Raw genomic sequence first — 14,708 nt, 5'->3', positions numbered from 1 at the left:
ATTAAAATTACACCCAGTAGTCCAGAAGATCTGCCAGTCCAGCACCACTAAAGTCCCAAAAGTACTGGATTAGAATTCAACTGCAAAATATTCAGGACTCAAACTGTTCACTGTCATAAATTCCATTCCATATCTACCAAATCCCTAAATTTCCTAGCTGAAATTGAATTAAACTAGATAAAGTTTCAGTATAACTTCTGCCTACATCAACAGTGTTAAATGGTTTGAGAACTTTCTGTTTTTAGAGGTGAGCAGCATCAGTAGCCTGTCCTGGTCAAGCTGCAGTCGCCATGATCCTGAAAGCTCACCTGCGCCTTTTCTTCCTCAGGCAGCAGAACCCTTTGCACCTCAAACTATTTTCACTGATGCTCCATGGAAAGTATCCAATCTGGCAACTGTTCTGCATATGACTGCAAGACATTGCAGAGACTTATGAACACTGCTTGACTCGTCATAGAAACAGCATCCCCTCCATGGATTCTGTCTCCTTACCCTGTCACCTACGCTCGACATTCTCTCTTCTGCTCTCTCCCATTGGGCAGCAGGTACAAAAGCATGTTCCACCAGGTTCAAGGACAGCTTCTACCTCACTATTATAAGACTATTGAAAGGTTCCTTAGTATTTTCTGATTTTATCTGTATGAACAGTATGTATGCAAGATGAACTTTTCATTGCATCTTGATACATGTGACAATAATAAAACAATTTAAATTTTAGTCATTTCCAACACCAAGATCACCATTTTTCACCTTTGTATCATTGCCCAACAACAGTATTGCCTGAGCTCCTGAACTGCTCAATCATGCCTTGTTATCTGCAGCCTTAATTAATCCAGTGCAATCCTACCAAGTTTGTCCAATTCTAGGTCAGCCCTGCTGAGTATGCAAACTCACACAGTTCCATTCATCCATCACCTTTGTGTTAATAACATATTCTACCCTACTGAAGAAGTCTTCCATTTTAATGTTTTCAAATCATTCAATGGTCTACCCTCTCAGCATCTTTGAAGGGATCGCTATGAGATGTTAACACTCCTCTAATTATGGTCTCTTGAGCATCCTTGAACTTAGTCACCCTGCTATTAACAACTGAATCATCTCCACCTTTCTTGCCAGCTTTCAGGCACACTTTAAACTTTGGTCAATAGTCAAACCTTCATGTGTGGTTTGATTTTAAGGTTTTGTTTGAAACGCCCTTGCAAAGTGCCTCAGAATGTTTTATGTAAATGGGTGTTACTGTTGTTGACAAGGGGTGTGCTGGGGCAAACTTTCACTTTAAGCAAGCTATGAGACTGATTGAGTAAGATCAGCTCCCTGTTGCACGTCCTGCCCAACTTGCCTAACAGGGTACTAGGCAGGGTATATAATGGGATCTCAATCCAATGCTACTCTAATTGCAATGTTCTCAGATTCAAACTTACCTCAATTAAATAGTATTAAAAGATACAATGCTTATATTGTCTTTACTAAGCTCCAATACATCCTAAGCTTCACTCCACTTCCATGTGTATTTTCACTTGAAATTTCCTTTGTTTTCCTATTATCCCTAAAAGACCCCTTCCAATGCCTGACTTTGGCATCATACCACCTCCCTTATATTCCTCATTCACATGCTCTTCCTTCAATCAAAAAGGCCAGGCAATCCGTGATATATGTCTTGCATGTACCAGTATTCATTTATAGCCCCTCTATACTTGCACATGACAACAAAGGCATTCATAAATGTACATGCAAGGATATATCTTTGCTGATGGCTGGTTCAAGTTTCTGTACTGACCTGGATAATGTAATACACGAACTGGATTCTAAGCTGTATAGATTTTTATGGGAAATTGTGCAAGATTAACAGCTCCAAGAATAGAAACATACTGTTCAACTTAAATGAACAGCCATTTCACTGAGAAACAGGAAGACTTCCATATGGAAGATTCATCAGCAGGCAAGAGTGAGGCCAATCTTATAAAAATAGTAAGTGAAAAATTAGGGAATCACTCACTATATTTCAGTTGCTTTGTTTCTTGGAAAGAGATCCAAGGTTTTGCTTATTATTTCAGGAATACCAGCCAACATTTTTTCTGAATTTGTTTTTAATTACTGATTTCTAAAATTGTATCACTGGTGTAGAGAAATGTCTGCAAATGAGTACTGTAAATCAGGTTTATTCAGAAACTGGAAGAAATGCTTATTCATAGCATTTGTAGTGCTGAAAGGAACTGATGTAAAAGGACTTCCCTTAAAGAAGAAAAATAAAATGGCTTCTCCTTGGATTTAAGGAACTGATTTTCTGATACCAATGTCTGCTTATTTGAATACTGCCAAAGATTAACTACGCTATTACAGTAATAATAACTTCTTCAAGTTCGGTAATAGGGATTCCCCTATTTGGCCTCTTTATGACTCAGTAGGTTTGTTTCTTAACTACTGTCTAAAATGGCCTCACAAACCAGTCTACTCAGTAACCAATTAGAGTTAGACAATAAATGGTAACTTGACAGCAGCAGACACATCCCAGGATTGAATAAAAAAAACATTTACTTTATCTGGAAAGATGCATAAACTGCATGCAGTATATTTGTATCTAGTTATGTAAATAAGTCATGAGGCTGCAGGGTATATTGAAATCAGTGTGTACCTATGATGCACATAGCTTATGCAAAAAGTTGCTGTTAGAATGAACATGTGATGTGTTTAGCCATCATAAGTCCCTTAAATGTTATTGTAATTAGAACTTAATAGTACTCTAGCAACATCCAAGGCCTGTTTTAAGATACAACATAAAACTGGATGAGCTAAAAAAGAATAAAAACAGAATAAATGAAATCAGCAATTTTGCATTTGATAGCACTGTGCAAATGGTAAAAGTTCCATGGTCATGAAGACAAACAGCAGAGTATAAGCCATGAAGGTTCAATCTCCCAATTGGTGGCTGAGTAGGAGGATTTTTGAGTAGCTCATACTACTTAGATCAAGGGAGGGCAGGTGAGCTGAAGGCAAGATTCTTTTCACTGTAAGACAACAGCAAACAATCTTAAAGGTGCCATCTTTTAAGGCAAAGTTAGAGCAAGAAACATAGAAGAAATGCAAAGAAAAAGATTGAGCGTGAAATATGAACACACAAAGCTTTAGGTATTATGAGAGCAGTTCGATGGAATAAGAAAATAACATCTCCAGCACATGGACAGCCTATGGTTGTATAACAGTACTGAAGTGTAGAAGCATTTGGGTGTCCTATGGTATAATTTGCAAAAAACTAGTATGCAGGTACTGGAAGTAATTATGAAACTTAATAGAATGTTATCATTTACAGCAGTGGGAACCGAAGAGCAAAGTAGAAAGTTTATGTTTCAGAAGTACAGGGTTTTTGTGAGACCACATATGGAGAAGTATACACAGTATTGAACCCCTTACTCGGAGAAGAATTTTCGTGCATTGGAAACATTTCAGAGACCGTTTTCTGCATTAATGCCAGGAGTGGAGGAGTTATCAGATGAAGAAATGTGGGACAAATTAGGCCTTATCTGCTGGGGTTTTGAAGAATGAGGGGCAAGTGGATAGAAACATAAAAAATCAATAGGGGTATGGACACGGTGGACATGGGAGGATGGAGATGAAGTCGTTCTTTTTCTGTCAGGAACACTCTTCTTCAAAATGTATTGAAAGCAAGAGTTTTTGGATTTTTTTGAAGGGGGTAGGTATGTAATAAGCAAAGGGGGTGGGTATGTAATAAGCAGGAGGTAGGAGTTTGTGGAAGTGATAGTGAATGATCACGACAGGTGGATGGGAGTGCAGAGTTGATCTTGCAGGCAGATCAGCCATGATCTTATTTAATGGCAGAAGAGTCATGAGGGGCTAAAATGCTCCTAATTTGTGAGTATGAATTACTCATGTGCCACAAGGAAAGAATGGAGATGCTAACCATGCCAGGTAATATTCTTGAACTTGAAGACTGCATGAAACCTCACAATTAACGCAAGATGTGAATCCAATAATGATAACGGAGGGGATTCCAAAAAGTATCCCGCACTCAGTAACTTTATAGCTCACCAATGACTCATTTGTGATGGTGGTTCAGAATTTGAAAGAATATTTCACATCATAGCAGTTTCAGACAGCGGAAAAATATAAATTTGATGCATGGGGTCAAAGGCTGGGGGAAACCATTATAGCATTCAAAAACCTGTCAACTGGTTAATGTTTGGTCAAAGGTTCGGAGTTATTTAATCAAAGCACGATAAGCCTTGTGACTGACGGTGCAGAAGATTGTGAGTGAAAGGACGTCCCTTTAGAACCGAGATGAGGAGGTATTTCTTGAGCCAGAGGGTGGTGAATCTGTGGAATTCATTCCCATGCAAGCCAAGTCATTGGTCATATTTAAGGTAGTCGTTGATAAATTATTGATTTGTAAGTGGGTTAAGGCTTATGGAGAGAAAGTGGGGGAAAGGGGTTTGTTCAATTTTTAAACTCCAAAATGTAAAAGTTACGGAAAAGAAAGCAAGGGAGCCAAGAGAGGTGAATCTTAGTTCATTTTTACTTTAAGCAAGGTGCACATGCTTCATGTGTTGGCGTAATGACGTATGCCATTTACGTACTTTTACATTTAACCCACATTGCTTTATTAAACAACAACAAATACTTAACCAAACATACGTATATAATATTACTCAATTTATTACTGAAATATTAAAAACACAATAGGGTTGAAAAAATAAATCAGTTGTGTTTGGGTGAGGGAGCAGATATTCTGGGCTGAACGGCCTAACACTGCTTAAATATCTTTTGGATTTCTATGGAAAAGCCAGTCAAGGCTTTCACCCTGTGCAAGCCACAACTGCAACCATCAAAGGACAAAATTCAATGCTTTGTTCAGGAAGCAACAAAAATCAAACACGACCACAAAATGGTGAGATTTGCTTTTCTGGATCCATCACTACACATTCTCTTTACAGCTGGTCTTTTAAAAAATCAGTGCAGTTCTCGAGAGAAAAGCATGACACAGAAGTTTATTAAATGCAATGAAAGTCAACTGATAGGAGTGCAGTCCCTAATATTCCCAGCACGGCTTGGAAAATGATTTCCTCTGAGGTGTGGCCATGTGGATGACCGATTCCAGACCGGTGGTGCTGACTGAAGCATTGTAGGAGAAGAAACATCAGGATTTTGCTGTGGCAGACGTATGGACAGAGATCTAAGTAATCAAGTGGTGGCAATCTCTCTCTATTTCTCTTGACTGGGGGAGAGTTTGCTGCCGATTCTTGAGTCGGAGGATCTCAGAATAAAAAGCGATGTGGCAGACGGTAATACGGTAACAGCATCAGTCAGTCTCCCCTTTCGCTGTGAAATGGATGATATCTCTCTGTCCCTTGTGAGTGAGAGAGAGAGCCTGCAGCATGTCGAAGTGTCGGGTGAACAATAGTTTTTGCTGACTGCAGATCATGGTCTGTCTTTGGGTGCTTTGCTAGTGCTTTGGGGGAGGGGGAGGTTGATACATTGCTGCTCGCTTTGGGGAGGGGGAGGGGGACTTTGGGGTTCTAACAATTTTCTGTCATTCTTTCTTTTGGGGTTCTTCTGTTTTTTGTGGATGCCTGTGAAGACAAGTATTTCAGGTTGTATACTATACATTCTCTAATAACAAGGGGAACCATTTGAACACAATACCAGCACAGTTGCTTTGAGTCACTAAAAGGAAATATGCACATAATGACAATTGCTGCACTTGATACAGATTTTACTTTTGAAAGCAATTTTGCTACTTGCAACTATGTGATGAGTCACTGGGACTTTGAAGATGAAGTTTCTGATTAGCACAAAGTAATTAGAGGCTGACACATCAACAGTACTGTAGACTGTCCCATTAAGGGAAGAATACATTCGACGTATGGCCCATTATCTGACGAAGGCAAAAGGTCAATCCAGGGAAAGATGTAGAAGTCTTGAGTTAGACGCTTTGTGGAATATCCGAATATGGTCAGGGTCTCAAATTAACTTGGTGACCAATGATGTTAGGAAAAGATTGGTTAATAGGTCCAGAATCTGATCAGGCATATTATTTACTGCTGAAGATTATCTTTAGTTCAGAATACTGCATGAATCTTCTGATATCAGTAGAGTGTTAGTTTTTTGTCCTCCAATTTATGGACATAGATTTTTTGATAATAGTCATTGAGGTCACTCAGGACTCAACAAGTTATATTATTTATACAGTCCATGAAAACACTTTGAGAGGATGGACTAACCTGAACAGGTCTCAGTTGGTAATTTAGCTATGTGATCTTAGACAATAAAATATTCTATAATCACAAGGGTGTCTAAAATAGAAATATTAAATGTTTACTTCAAGCATTCTCAGAGAAAGCATTGTAGAAGAGCTACACATGGAATTCACTAGAATCGTAAATGTGAAAGCCTCTGGCAAATAGGGTTAAAGATCTGGGGAAGTTTGTACCCACATGGCTATTTGCTTAAGAAGCAGTTATACCACCTAATACGCCATTACGGACATAGAAATGGCTAACTTGACCACTCCGCACAGGTCAGGAAAGAATGACACAAGAGGTTATTTGAAGTCAGAAATGTACTTCTGTGTGTGGAAAATATCATTGAAGAGTTAAGTTGGATCATTACTATGTACCGACAACCAACAGAACATGTGCTGTATCATCTAATGATTCTCCTGGAACATCCTGTTTCCAGTGGGGCAGCAAAGAGTTAGTCTATCTGAGCCAACAGATTTCTAGCTCTTTAGTTTCTCCTGCTCAATGAACTAATGAGGATTGATACGACTGTCCCTCTCGTTATCACTTTAATCCAAGATGGGTGTGTACCAAGAGGGCCTCAAAGTGGTGACTCTTTGTGTGCAGTTCAGATGGAAATGATCAAATATTCCCATTTCGGCCTGCTAAAGCTGAAATCCACAGTCACAGCCATGGGTAGTTCAGTAAGCAACATCATTTAAAGATTGCTTAAAAACCTATTGATGTTCAAAATCAGCAGCCCCAGATGCAAGACTCAGGACGTGAGTACAGTTCCACTTTAAGAAAAGGAAGTAGGGAAGGCGTGTTGGGTTTCAGAATCAGAATCAGGTTTATTATCACTGGCATGTGTCATGAAATTTGTTAACTTTTCAGCAGCTGTACAATGCAACGCATAATATAGTAGGAAAAATAAATAAATTAATCAATTACAGTATATGTATATTGAATAGATTAAAAATCGTGCAAAAACAGCAATGATATATATTTAAAAAGTGAGGTAGTGCTCACAGGTTCAATTAGGAATTAGATGGCAGAGGGGAAGAAGCTGTTCTGGAATTGCTGAATGTGTGTCTCCTACCTATGGTAACAGTGAGAAAAGGGCATGCCCTGGGTGTTGGGATTCCTTAATAATGGATGCTGCTTTTCTGAGACACCACTCCTTGAAGTTATCCCAGGTGCTTTGTAGGCTAGTACTCAAGATGCAGCCAGCTAAATTTATGACCCTTTGCAGCTCCTTTCGGTCCTGTGCAGTAACACCCCGACACCTGCCCCCCCATCCCATACCAGACAGTGATGCTGCCTGTCAGAATACTCTCCACAGTACATCCATAGAAGTTTTTGAGTGTTTTTGTTGGCACTCCAAGTCGCTTCAAACTCCTAATGAAGTATAGTCACTGTCTTGCCTTCTTTATAACTGCATCGATACATTGGGACTAGATTAGGTCCTCAGAGATCCTGACACCCAAGAATTTGAAAATGCTCACTCTCTCCACTTCTGATCCCTCTATGAGGATTGGTATGTGTTCCTTCATCTTACCCTTCCTGAAGTCCACAATCAGCTCTTTCGTCTTACTGACACTGAGTGTCAGGTTGTTGCTGCAACACCACTCCACTAGTTGGTATATCTCACTCCTGTACACCCTCTCGTCTCCATCTGAGATTCTACCAACAATGGTTGTATCATCAGCAAATTTATGGATGGTGTTTGAGCTATGCCTAGCCTCAAAGTCATGTGTATATAGAGAGTAGAACTTTGGGGAAGCACACACCCCCGAGGTGCACCAGTGTTTATCGTCAGCAAGGAGGATACGTTATCACCAATCCACACAGATTGTGGTCTTATGGTTAGGAAGTCAAGGATCCAATTGCAGAGGAAGGTACAGAGGCCCAGATTCTGTAACTTCTCAATCAGGATTGTGGGAATGATGGTGTTTAATGCTGACCTACAGTCGATGAACAGCATCCTGACACAGGTGTTTGTATTGTCCAGGTGGTCTAAGGCCAGGGAAGAGCCAATGAGATTGCGCCTGCCGTTGACCTATTGTGACAATAGGCAAATTGCAGTGGGTCCAGGTCCTTGCTCCAGCAGGAGCTCAGTCTAGTCATGACCAACCTCTCAAAGCATATCATCATTGTCGATGTGAGTGCTACTGGGTGATAGTCATTAAAGCAGCTCACATTATTCTTTTTGCACTGGTATAATTGGTGCCTTTTTGAAGCAAATGGGAACTTCCACCTGTAGCAGTGAGAGGTTGAAAATGTCCTTGAATACTCCCACCAGTTGGTTGGCACAGGTTTTCAGAGCCTTACCAAGTACTCCGTTGGGACCTTCTGCCCTGTGAGGGTTCACTCTCTTTAAAGACAGCCTAACATCGGCCTCTGAGACAGAGGTCACAGGGTCACCAGGTCACTGGGCGCAGCTGGGATCTTCACAGCTGTAGTTATATTCTCCCTTTCAAAGCGGTATAGAAGGCATTGAGTTCATCTGGTAGTGAAGCATTGCTGCTATTCATTCTATTGGGTTTCTCGATTAGGTACTCAGGGATTCATCTTCAAATATGAATAAATATGCCACAGTTGTTACCAACTGCATCAAGACCTGTGTAGATGAGTGTGTGCCCTCAAGAACATACTGGACATACACAAATTCACAAGCCATAGATGAACTAGGAGGTTCATAGTCTGCTGAGGGCGAGATCTGTGACATTCAAGACCAGAACTATACAAGAATACCAGGTATAAATCTGAAGGCCGTTAGATTTCTGAATGAAAAATGAACCCATGTTCCTCACTTTTTCTTGCTCTCTTTTTGCACTATGAATTTAATTTAATTTTATATATATATATATTCCATATTGTAATTTATGTTTTTCATTATTATGTATTGTAATGCACCGCAGCCATAAAACAACAAATTTCATGACATATGCCAGTGATGTTAAACCTGATTCTGATCCCTCATTCAGAGATTAAAAGTTAGGCAAAGTTCAGAGCATATGAAGGATGCTCTGATATTATTGAAGCAATAACATTTCCCACTCAGTCTAAGTGTCATTCAGCTACACGTGCTAGAGTCAGAAACCACAGAATCCTTCTTACAATGCAAGGTTGATCTCTCAGGCCAATACTGAAAGAGGTTGGCAAGGTGGATTCCTAAGAATAATTGCATCTTCTACTGCAGAAGGAAATGACTTGACAGTAGCCAACTAACCTTCCAGCACATCTTTGGGATGCAGGAAGAAACTGGAAGTTGAGTTGGTCAAAGGGAGAACACGTGCAAAGTTCACACAGACAGTGGCTGAGGTCCCCAGACCTGCACGGCAGCATTGTACCGCCCTCCATTGTGTGAGCACCCTGGGTACTTGGAAATAACAGTAGAGAAAATTCTTCTCAGATTCCATTACATCTTGAGAATTGAGTGAGTAGCACTTGCCTTTTATGGGAAGGCCAAAGTTCTGAAAGGATCTCAAGTCATCTCAAGAAAGCAGTCTATCATCAGCCGAACTTTGGGAAATTCCACATTGCTGACATATCCCCATGACTGCCAAGAGCACTCCTGAAGGAAAATTCAAAGAATTCTTCTGTCATGAGCCATACAGTTTGCCTTTGAGCGTTGAGTTTCTAGGGTTTTTGAGTATTTGTATTTAGTAATATCTTAAGCCCTTGTGTTTTCAGTTTGATCTTGGCAAGTTAATTGTGGCTGGTACATGTTTTGCACATTCTATGGTTATTTGGGGAGGACTCATTCAGTGCTGTAGAGGGGTCATCTTGTCACGATGCGCTCACAAAGGACTGCCCCAAGGGGAGGAGGAACAGCAGGATCCTCAGGAAGAGATGGAAGCATGAGGTTAATCACTGGGATCAGAGCCTCAGAGGAGCGACTGAGCGACGCCAGGAGGTAATTCATCCTCTCCGACACAATGACCCCCCCCACTCCGGCACTGCATGACAAAACATTTATAACACCGAGCAGCCAATTGGGCCAACAAGCTTATTTTCCACTCAGAGCTTCTCTCATACTGCCTCATCCAAACTTACAATTTTTATTTTGCTTTGTCAACACAGTTTCCCATTTATTCTAACTACGCTTATCACAAGTAGAACCTAATTTTGGACAAATGGTGGCTTTGTGGGAATTAATACTGAAACTGCTGCACTAATTAAAGCAGTTCTACAAATTCTTTGTTAATTTCAATATTTATTGCTTTTTGTTTTTACGTACTTTGCTGGTTCTGGTGAAGCCTAAAAATCAGGCAGTTTCATCCACCTGATGGAAGCTTGATTATGCCTGTAATTGTCTTAGTAATTATCTAATTATCTGGCTGATGACCTAAAATTGATGATTATGCAGGTGCAACTGCTCAAAATTACTAGAGGTGCTTTGGTAAGTGGAAACTTCATGAGTCAACTCAATTTAGATCTGGCGCATTGCCTGGATTCAAACTAGATTCCAGGAGTGAGCTGTCTTTCCACCCCCAGGAGGTGGAGTGAGACTCATCTGAAAGAGAGCTTCAGTTGTCATACTACTGAACCTCCATCCTAGCATGTCCTGAGAATCTTTTTTTTTGCCATTTAGGTAAAATCTTTGATATTTGCAGACATTTAAAGTATGAAAATGTTTGTAAATATTTTAAAAAAAACAAATCCTAAAATATTAAAGTATTTTATGAAACAATTAAACTAAACTTAGAAATAATACGTGGAGGAACTCAGCAGGTCAGGAGAGGAACAAACAGTTGATGCTTTGGGACAAGATCCTTCAACAGGACCACAAAGGAAGGGGGAAGAAGGCAGATTTCAAACTGGTAGGTGATAGGTGGGACCAAGTGAGGGCGAAGGTGGGTGATGTGGGATGAAGAAGCTGGGAGGTGATAGGTGGAAGGGGTGAGGGGCTAAAGAAGAAGAAGCTGATAGGAGAGGACAGTAGAAAGTACTGGAAGCTAGAGAAACCAATGTTCATGCCATCAGGTTGGAGGCTACCTAGCGGAATATAAGCTGTTGCTTTTCCAACCTATGTCCTCATTTCTCAGGATGAGGCTTTTCAGTCCAGAGCAGTTTATCCACTGACATCCTTTATAAACCCACTGATTCTCACAACTACCTGGACTATACCTTTTCCCATCCAGTCACTTGTAAAAACATCATTTCCTTCTCTCAATTCCTCCGTCTCCACTGCATTTTCTCTCAGGATGAGGCTTTTCATTTCAGAACTAACAAGATGTCCTCCTTCTTCATAGAAAGGGGCCTTCCTCCCTCCACCATCAATGCTGCCCTCACCTGCATCTCTTACATTTCATGTACGTCTGCCCTCACCACATCCTCCCACCACCCCACCAGGGACAAGGTTCTTTTTATGCTCACCTACCACCCTACCAGCCTTCACATCCAGCATGTAATTCTCCATAACTTCTACCATCTCCAACAGGATCCCACAACCAGTCATATCTTTCCCTCCCCCAACTTTCCATGGGGATCGCTTCCTACACGACTCCATTGCCCATTCATCCCTCCCCACTGATCTCCCTCCTGGCACTTATCCTTGCAAGTGGAACAAGTGCTACAACTGCCGCTACACCTCCTCCCTCACTAACATTCAGGGCCCCAAACAGTCCTTTCAGGTGAGGCGACACTGCACCTGTGAGTGTGTTGGGGTCATCTACTGAATCCAGTGTTTCCGGTGTGACCCCCTGTATATCAATGAGAAGCGATGTAGATTGGGAGACTGCTTTGCCGAGCACCTATGCTCCGTCTGCCAGAAAAAATGGGATCTGCAGTGGCCACCCATTATAATTCCACTTCCCCTTCCCATTCCGACATGTCAGTCCATGGCCTCCTCTACTGCCACGATGAGGCCACACTCAGGTTGGAGGAAAAACACCTTGTATTCCACCTGGGTAGCCTCCAACCTGATGGCATGAACGTTGACTTCTCAAACTTCCATAACCGCCCTCCCTCTCCTTCACCATTCCCCATTCCCATTTCCCTCTCTCACCTTATCTCCTTCCCTGCCCATCACTTCCCTCCAGTGCTCCTTCCCCTTTCCCTTCTTCCATGGTTTTCTGTCCTCTCCAGTTAGATTCTCCCTTCTCCAGCCATTTACCCCTTTCACCAATCAGCTTCCCAGCTCTTTACTTCACACCTCCCCCTCTCCTGGTTTCATCTATCACCAACTCCCTTGTACTTCTTTCCCTCCTTCCCCTACCTTCTAACTCTGACTTCTAATCTCTTTTTTTTGATCCTGATGAACGGCCTCAGCCTGAAACATCGACTGTTTCCTCTGTTCCATAGATGCTGTGCTCCTCCAGCATTTTGAGTGTGTGCCCATCTTGTGACAGCAGAGGAGGCCATGGACAGACATGTCAAAATTGGAATGGGAAGTTGAATTTAAGTGGTTGGCCACTGGGAAATCCCATTGTTCGTAGCAGACAGAGGAAAGGTCAACAGCATTTGTCATTCAGTATGTCCCAGACCTAAGGCGTTTCCACATTAAGTCTGGGGTTTGTTGGTATCGGAAACTTTGGCTACCGCCAGCATAATTATTTCTTGTAGTTTCTACATCAAGCTTGGATTTTGCACAAATCTGTTAGTTTTTCCAGTTTAAAGGAAACATTGTACAGACTGAGAACACCCAGCATGCCAGTGTATTTTTCTACAGCCAGTAGATGGTTAACTTCAATCTAGACCAGGGGGTTCCCAAACCTTTTTAATGTCATGGACCAATACCAATAAGCAAGGGGTCTGTGGACCCCAGGGTGGGAATCCTTGGTCTAGACTTTCAAATGGAGGGCAAGTTAAAAGACAGATTAGCAGGATTTGAAAAAGAGGAAAGGAAGGAGAGAAACCACATATAAGCAAGTACAGAAAGGAAGAATTGATAGATTGATTGTTTGAGAATGCAATAGATCATGCAATAGAAGCACAGAGGAAATAATGTAGAGTCACTGAAAAGTACAGCACTGAAACAGGCCCTTCGGCCCATCTGGTCTGTACTGAACCATTAGACCTGCCTTTGCCCATCGACCTGCATCTGGATAACAGCCCTCCTTACCTCTACTACCCATGTACTTATCCAAACTTCTCTTAAATGTTGAAATACACTTTGCCTGCACCACTTGTGCTGGCAGTTTGTTCCACACTCTTATGATCCTCTGAGTGAAGAAGTTTTCCCTCGTGCTCCCCTTAAACTTTTCACCTTTCACCCTTAACTTATGATCTCTGGTTGTAGTCCCACCCAACCCCAATGGAAAAAGCCTGCTAGTATTTACCCTATCTATACCCCTCATAATTTTGTATACCTCTATCAAAATTTCCCATCAATCTTCTATGTTCCAGGGAATAAGGTCCTAACTTATTCAATCTTTCCTTATAACTCTGAACCTCCAGACCTGGCAACATCCTTGTAAATTTTTTCTATACTCTTTCAACCTTGCTTACACTTTTCCTGTAGGTAGGTGACCAAAACTGCACAATACTCCAAATCAGGCCTCACCAATGTCCTGTACAACTTCAACCTAACATCCCATCTCCAGTACTCAGTACTCTGATTTATGAATGCCAATGTGGTAAAAGTTTTCTTTGCAACCCTATTCACCAGTGATACCACTTTCAATGAATGATGGAGCTATATTCCCAGCACTCCTTGTTCTTCCGCACTTCACAGTACCCTACCGTTGATGGTGTAAAACTTACCCTGGTTGTTCCTATCAAAGTGCAACACCTCACAACTGTCTGCATTAAATTGCATCTGCCATGGCTGTGTAAACCATTGTAACGGTTTCAGATTTCCAGCAGAGTATTTTTTTGTTTAACACACAGAAAGTACTGGAGTAACTCAGCAGGTCAGAACCGAAATATCAACCGTTTATTACCCTCCATAAATGCTGCCTGACCTGTAGAGTCCTCCAGCATTTTGTGGGTGTTGCTCAAGATTTCTAGCATCTGCAGAACCTCTTGTGTCTCTGTTTTCTTGTTTGCTTGGCTTTGCTTAGATGTTATAACATTTAGTAAATATTATGCACAGGCAAAAATGATGCCAATAGCAGAGTAGTACAGTGTATGAAAGGTCGCTTTTTAAATATTTGATTATTAATGTTGGTCTTGCTGTAGGAGACCATATGGAGGTTTGGAACTCACTATTCTATTGACACAATTGGCTGAAGAGGAGTGTGATTTGAGTTAGATGTGCAAAATCCAATGTTAGTGCACCATGTATACATGGATTTTCAATTTTATGGGGATATTTGGGCTGCTACTTAACTCTCCAGCATAGGGAAGTAATTTATTTAAATGATATATATTTTCATATCATTTTTTCTTTATGACTTTTGAAGCTCTTGGAATGCAATTGTTAGCACATTTTGGAATTAATAGTTTCTGCAATAGTTTTCTGGTACTTCAGAAAATAGAAGTGGTAGGGAGAGACCACGAAGTGTATGCATTGTTTGCTTTTATAGATTG

At 41.1% G+C, this 14,708-nt stretch overlaps 1 protein-coding gene across 1 annotated transcript in view; it reads left to right on the top strand.

The window, feature by feature from the left end:
- LOC140212298 (aryl hydrocarbon receptor-like) overlaps nucleotides 1-14,708 on the top strand; it is a 191,450-nt gene that overhangs the window by 36,181 nt on the left and 140,561 nt on the right. Inside the window, exon 4 of the mRNA XM_072283002.1 lies at nucleotides 3,311-3,341. Within this exon, the coding sequence (XP_072139103.1) occupies nucleotides 3,311-3,341 (31 nt within the window). The remainder of the gene's footprint in view (nucleotides 1-3,310; nucleotides 3,342-14,708) is intronic.

This window comes from Mobula birostris, chromosome 19, assembly GCF_030028105.1.
Source record: "Mobula birostris isolate sMobBir1 chromosome 19, sMobBir1.hap1, whole genome shotgun sequence".
Taxonomy (NCBI): domain Eukaryota; kingdom Metazoa; phylum Chordata; class Chondrichthyes; order Myliobatiformes; family Myliobatidae; genus Mobula; species Mobula birostris.
This window is presented reverse-complemented; position numbering and strand designations above follow the sequence as displayed.